This window comes from Centruroides sculpturatus, unplaced genomic scaffold (assembly GCF_000671375.1).
Source record: "Centruroides sculpturatus isolate CEXI.00-Female unplaced genomic scaffold, Cexi_2.0 scaffold3106, whole genome shotgun sequence".
Lineage (NCBI taxonomy): Eukaryota > Metazoa > Arthropoda > Arachnida > Scorpiones > Buthidae > Centruroides > Centruroides sculpturatus.
This window is the reverse complement of record NW_019387523.1, coordinates 1-7,320: the sequence shown is the minus strand read 5'-3', so window position 1 is coordinate 7,320 and position 7,320 is coordinate 1. Positions and strand designations below refer to the sequence as shown.

Below are 7,320 nucleotides of genomic sequence, written 5' to 3'. Positions count from 1 at the left end.
GTTTATGTATGTTTGTGAGACTTTTCTTTGCCTTTTGAAAAGCTTTAATTGAAACAAGAAAGATTTGGATAACAGGAACGTTTTAAGGAATACAAATTACATAAAAATATTGTGATTATTATAAAAAAAACAAATGTAGGACTTACTTCTCGTCTTTCGTCTTTTCGCGCGTTCTTCAACCGTCGTCTCCTCTCGCGAAGTCGCGTCTCGTCCCGCTCTCGTCGTCTCGCCGGCAGATGGCGTTTCGCTCTCCACATTTATTATTTGATGAAATATAGATTCTTCAATTATAAAAAAATTAAAAAAAGTCGATTAATTTTAAAAATAGCATTGATTATTAGGAATCAAATAAAGAAACAATACAAAAATTTCATGACAAAGTAAGATCTGATAGGGATATTGGAAATCAATAAGCAATCACAATGAATGGTAGCTGATATGAAATACAGGTATCCCTCCTATAACACGATAGTTAGTTCCGAAAAAGTGTCGTGTTCTGGGAATCCGTGCTATACGAAACAAAAGACTAATGCAAAACATAGGGTTACGTTCCAGAAGTTAGCAAAAGTATGCTATACTATTCTTTTTATGTTTATTAAAGCAATCGGTAATTTATTTTCAATCAATAATTAATAAAAATTCAAAATAAAAGTACTGTATTGAGTATAAATATTAATTTTAGTTAAACGAGAGCGTTTTATTTTTTTTACAAAGTATCATCGTTATCTGAGTTCTTTTGTTAATCTTGATCAGAAATATCAGCAACATTTTTATATTTTTTATTTTTATCATAAAAATTTTTATGGAAGACGAAATAAAAATATGTTATTAATCGAAAATATTTGTTATAGCGGATCGTGTTTGTTCAGTGGAGTATTGAGCGACTTTTTTCCAGAAATTGTGTTCCAATACCGAATTGTTTGAGTACCGAGATACCTCCGTATTTCGTTTGTCATTTTTACGAATAAGTAATCATTGGTAGGTAAATAATAACCACGGTTAAAAAAAAAATTAATAACACTTACTTAAAAGTGTTTAAATAAACTTTACTAAATCTACTAGGACATCGTGCGACTTTGTCGCATAGCGATAGAATTGAGACGGAGCCGGAAAGTAAGAAACGATCCTTGAACCTGTTACAAGAGGCGATCTTTGTACCTGACGGACGCAAACAGGTGAAATTTGCACTTTCCGCCATAAAAGAGGCTATACTTGTACTTGCCTGCCATGGGAGACAAGATTCTTTCAATGGCCGTAAACGGAAAGAGATTTGCAGATACAGAGAGGCAATCCAAGAACAAAGCAATTGCCATCGATTGCTTTGTTCTTGTGTTTTGTCCGTATTTCATGTCTATTCTTCTTTAGGCGCACGCAATGCTGTTTTTATATTTGGCCTCTTGGCTTAATTCGGTTAGGGACGTTCAATCGCATCAAAGAGCACGGACATTGTCACTTTAATATCTCTGTATATCAAAAATGAAGTCACGGACTCATATTTTTTACATTTAAATGGAACCTCATTACATTTTTGGATTCCACGTCGCAATTAATGGAAAATGGCAAATGTGAACCGCCGGGGAGAGTTGAAGGGCTCCCTGTCCGGCAACAGGTAGTTAAACCTGATCACTGTCAAGATGGCAAAATTTTCTCTTTTTCCNGTACTTTTCCTTTGTTTAAGGGTATTTGGGCAGTTTATTCTCTGTTATATTCTCAAGTAAACAATACATACAAGTACAGTACAGTATTTTCTGAGGAAACACTCGTACTTATTTTTTTTAACCCCATTCCCGATAACCCGGCATTTTCACAAACTCGGCCACCCTTCGGTCCACATTAGGTCGAGTTTTCGAGGTTCTACTGTAATTATAATTCCAACAAATTGATATACAAACAAGTATATTCATGTTTCGTGTTACATTTCAATAGAATTCGAATTTACTTCTCGATGTCTGAGTTTTACGAGCGTTTGTTTTACATTTATACATTATGTGTTTACGTCACACACTCAAACAATACAGACAAAGCTTAAGTTTGAAAAGAGGGACGAGTTGTATAGAAAATTGTAAGCGCTAAAAGCGTGTAAACTCTTCATAAACACCGAATATTTTCGAGTCGTGACAGGTGACCCACTTGTATTCTTTACCTTCAACCGTCAAAATTGTATGTTCACGATGTCTTTTATTAAACAAGTTACCGTGCAAATTTCGGTTTGTAATGTTTACCTATCCAGAGATATTAAACGAAATAGACGTGAATACACAAGCGCACACATATTTCGTTTCTTTATTTTTTCTGTACAGAGGTGTCATCACCATTCCAAAAATCTCCAAGGTCAAATGTCATTCAATTATATTAAAATTATTGAAATTTCTCGACATATAGTTTGAAGGATTATAAATTAATTTTCAATTAAATTTGATACGAGAAGTGGCCAAGACAATGAATCATTTCGTCAATGTTAAGGTTGTGTTTGTTGCAATTAATTTATTTGTTGGTTTGCTCCTAATTAATCATGTTTACTGATGAATATTTATATAATGTGGTTGAAATTCTTAGTTAAACAGTAACAAAAATCATTATCGAAAGTGTTTTTGACGAAATAAATGGAATCTTTGTAGAAATGAATGATCTATTTTCGAATTGTTTCGAATATAATAAACTACGACATACAACACACGCGAAAGACTGCAAATGGATAACTAATATTANTAAAACTATCTACTACCGTGAATATGTGCTGGTAGTTTTTGTTCGTTGAGGGTAGTGGTCCGAGAAAATCTACATGGTATGTGCTCAAAGGACCATCCCCTTTTGGTATGGGATTTAATAGGCCTTCACCTTTCCCCCTTTTCCTATTATATAGTATGCAGTCAACACAATTCAGTATGACATTTTCTATGTGTTTTCTAGCGTTTGAGATATAAAAATTGCGTTTTAGAAGATCCTCCGTCTTTGCTGCTGCAAAATGACCTTTTCGATGTACGTGTTTGATTATGTCAGTTTGCATCAATTTGGGTACAACGTACAGTTCTAGTCCGTTTTCGTATTTATATAAAACGTTATTTTTTAGTACATAATCATTTGTCTCTCCTTTTCCCACTGAATCCTTAAGAGCTTTTATATCCTCATCAGTATCTTGTGCAGAAACAATTCTTGTTGTTATTTCGTCGGAAGAACGCGTAATTAGTAAAACTGCATTGCGGCTTAGTGCATCCACATGCTTCATCTGGTTGCCTTTCCTATGGACAACTTCATAGTCAAATTCGTCAAGTAATAAAGACCATCTTGCTAATTTTGGAGTAAGCTCCTTCTTTCCGAGTGTTCGTTGGAACGCAGCACAGTCCGTAATTATTTTAAATTTGGAACCCAACAAATAGTTTCGAAATTTTTTCAAGCCCTCAATTACAGCTAGTACTTCTAACTCGTAACTGTTATATTTTTCTTGCTGAGGCGATGTTTTCCTACTCATATAATTGATCGGGTAATACTTTCCGTTGTCAGCTTGTTGTAGCAAAACTGCTCCGAACCCGAGGCAACTTGCATCCGTATGTAATTCTAATGGAGCACCACGCTTGAAAATATGGAGAACTGGACTTTGTGATAGTATGTCCTTCAATTTTTGAAATGCTTCTAGTTGTTCTGCACCGAATTTGAATTTTACGCCATCTCTAAGCAAATCGCTTAAGGGTTTCGCTATCTTCGAATAGTGGGGAATGAATTTCCTAAAATAACCCGTGAGTCCTAGAAAGCTTTGAACATGTTTTACGGTTTTGGGTTGTGGAAACTTTTGAACGGCTGCTGTTTTAGTCGGAGAAGGTCTAATTGTTCCGTCTTTGATGACATAGCCGAGAAATTCTACTTCGTTCTTTAAGAATTGACATTTTTCGAAATTAAGTTCCAACCCATATTCTGAAGCTACTTTTAGTACACGCTTCAATTTTTCTAAACCTTCCTGTGCATTTGATGACGGTATTAGGATATCATCCATATAAATTACTACAGTTTTATCTTGTAACAATGGTCTAAACACATGGTAAATATAACGTTGGAATACACTTGGACTATTACACAAGCCAAAAGGAACCTTTAGAAATTCATACTGGCCCTCGTGTGTAACGAAAGAGGTATACTTTCTACATTTCTCATCAATGTCAACATGGAAAAATCCATTTTTTAAATCGAGCGACGTGAACACTTTTGATTGTTCCAAACGATCTATCACATCCTCAATCAAAGGCAAGGGGAAGTGATCTCTGACCGTTTTCCGATTCAACTTTCTAAAGTCCACGCACAGTCTAATTTTGCCATTTTTCTTTTTGCATAAAACTATTGGCGCAGCATAATCTGAACAGCTAGGTTTGATTATGCCACCGTCCAACCATTCTTGGATTTGGTCTTCTACTATTTTTTGTTCTTCGAATGACATTCTACGTGGGCGATGACTAATGGGAATTTCGTCAGTTAAAATAATTTGCATCTTCAATCCGGTATCCTTTACCTTATTTGGCTCATAGGTTGTAATTAATTCCATCAAATTCTGTCGTTGCTTTCTATCCACAATGTGACTTAAATCCATCTGACAACAATCTGTCGCATCTGCCAATTGACCTAAAAAGCATGTTTATTCGTTCTCAACTTCTGAGGGATCAGTTAAATCACACTCCCTGTCGTCGGTGAGCGAAACATGGTTAAAACGGTTTAATCTGTCTATATCTGCACTTGATTGCATTTTTTTTTTTTTTTTTTTGCTTTCATTGCAAGGCTTACACGGAAATGTATCAGATTTGGAAGTAAACTTTTCTTTTTTATTTCTGCCGAAATCGTTTGTGTCACTAACCACAAGGGGTGGGCGCTCACCAAGTGATTTAGTGTCTTGAAAACCGTTTCTCTCTCCCCACTCAGTGGAATGCGAAAGGAACGTCTGCTCTTTTCTAGAGGCGTCATCTGATCTAACGAGTGTTGATTCAGCCGCAGACTTTCCATCGGGAACAAAAATTCGAGTATAATTAACACGAATAGTATTTTGAGTTCGTTTCCCCATAACTTCGAATCCGTAGTTTGTTATAGAGAAGTTCAGTTTATTCAGAACATCTATTCCTATTATTATAGAATTACACAGATCACCTTCTACCACATAAATATTTGCAGGAAGAGAGTATTCGTCAATCTTTATTTCACTTTCGAAGAAACCTAACGGAGAAATACTATTCCTATCTAATCCAATTAAAGATGCATTATCTGAGTTTAATTTCGGAGTCCCTACTTTTTCATAAAAATGCCTTGGTATCATCGTTATTTCCGACCCGGTGTCGATAAGTCCTTTTGTTTTTGCACCTAGGATTTCAACATCCGTTTCAATTTTGTTGTTACATCTAGAGAAATGACTTAGTTCCATTTTGTTTACTTTTTTTTGAGGACAAGCGTTAGCTTTATGGCCGAATTTTTTGCACTTAAAACATCTAATACCTTCGGATTTATACGAGCAATTACTCGAAATGTGACCAATTTCATTACAATTAAAACATTTGAGAGTTTTACTATCATGGTTATTTCGATAAGGCTGGGGTTTTCGATGCTCTGTAGGTAGATTCGGTTTAGACCAGCGTTTCTCAAAGTGGGCGATAACGCCCCCTTGTGGGCGCTGGAGGCTTTCAGGGGGGCAGTAGAAGGCTCAAAGAGAATTGGGGGGCGTTAAGGAAATATAGAGGAGCGACGGCAGACAAATTCTATATATAAAAATTCGACGGAATATATATAAAATGTTGACATTTTATATATTTTTTATTGAAGGTAACAACTTGAATATTTCTAACACATTGACTTTTATTTTAGCTCAGCGTTTCTCAAAGTAAGCAATAACGCCCCCTTCTGGCGCGATGAATAGATCTATGATAGAGGCAGGGTATTGAACGGNATTCTTGCACGGATTCATTGGGGAGCATTTGGCGTTTAGCCAACATACCGTGCAATCGCGCTGAGTTATATTTACTGCCAAATTCCGCTTTTAATTCCGATTTCAATTTATCCCAGGAATTAATACCGCTTTGACTTTCAACGAATAATTTCGCTAACCCTGTTAAGGATTGTTTTGCAAATATAAATTTATGTAAATCAGACCAAGTCATCATTTTAGCAAAGTCTTCGAATGCAACCAGCCATTTATCGATAGAACAATATTCACTACCATCGAACGGTTTGATTACGTTTTTCACATCATGAAAGTTAATGAAAAGTTTAGTCATATCCGAAACACGCAGACAATTATTGCTAGGTGGATCATCGGCAACAGTTTGAACTTGTAATACATCTCGTCTTCGGTATCAACGTCTGCCAAGATCAGATTTGATTGTAATGATTTTAAATCAGAAAGAGAAAGAACAAGCCTTTCGACGATTTCGTCTTTAGTACCGTCATATTTAACATTTAATAAGTTGCACGAAACAACTAGGTCGTTTAATCGAAAGTTCTCATTAATATATTGCACTTTCTTTTTTAGGTTTTCGTCCTCTTTGGATGGAAAGTTATTCCTATCTCCAACCTCTTCGAATACAAGTTGATGCAACAATTTTATTGAACTTTGTCGAAAGCCGACTTTAATGTTTCTCCGATAATTTCTACGGCCGTCGCCATCTTAAAAGTAAAATTTTAAAACTACTTACGGTTTGCCGAAACGTAAGTCGAAGTCTTTTCGGAATGCCGATGTATTCGGACTCTCCAACGTGGAAATTTTCACAAAAACAGAAATGTCCGTAAATGTCCAGAGTACTCACAAAACCAAAGCGCTGTTCGTCAAATCTCCTCGAGTTAAGCCTAATCCACATCCGAGCCTATTCCTATCTTGTACGAGCCCCCACTTCTTTCAGACTGTTCTTTGCCTTTTGAAAAACTTTAATTGAAGTAAGAAAGATTTTTATAACAGGAACGTTTTAAGGAATACAAATTACATAAAAAAAATATTGTGATTATTATAAAAAACAAATGTAGGACTTCTTTATCGTCTTTCGTCTTTTCGCGCGTTTTTCTTCAACCGTCGTCTCCTCTCGCGAAGTCGCGTCTCGCCTCGCTCTCGTCGTCTCGCCGGCAGATGGCGTTTCGCTCTCCACATGAATAAAATAATAAATTGTTATTTATTTGAAGAAAATAACGTTTAATACAATAATTGTCTCAAGCAGAAAATGAATGCAAAGTTAAATATCGTGAATGGCACTAAGAATATATACGCCGTTCTTATCATCGTATAACATTCTATTGGGATTTTTAAACATCTGACCGAAAACTCCTATTAATTTTATGTTTATATATTTATTTTCGACACGTTAC

At 35.7% G+C, this 7,320-nt stretch overlaps 1 protein-coding gene across 1 annotated transcript; it reads right to left on the bottom strand.

Annotated features, from left to right (window-relative positions):
* Positions 1 to 4,621: 4,621 nt before the first annotated feature.
* LOC111616467 lies at positions 4,622 to 5,614 on the bottom strand (the record flags this gene model as incomplete). The annotated part of the gene is made up of 1 exon (XM_023357873.1): positions 4,622 to 5,614. A coding segment is annotated over one exon (993 nt), but the record flags the coding sequence as incomplete, so codon positions are not given.
* Between the last annotated feature and the right edge of the window lie 1,706 nt (positions 5,615 to 7,320).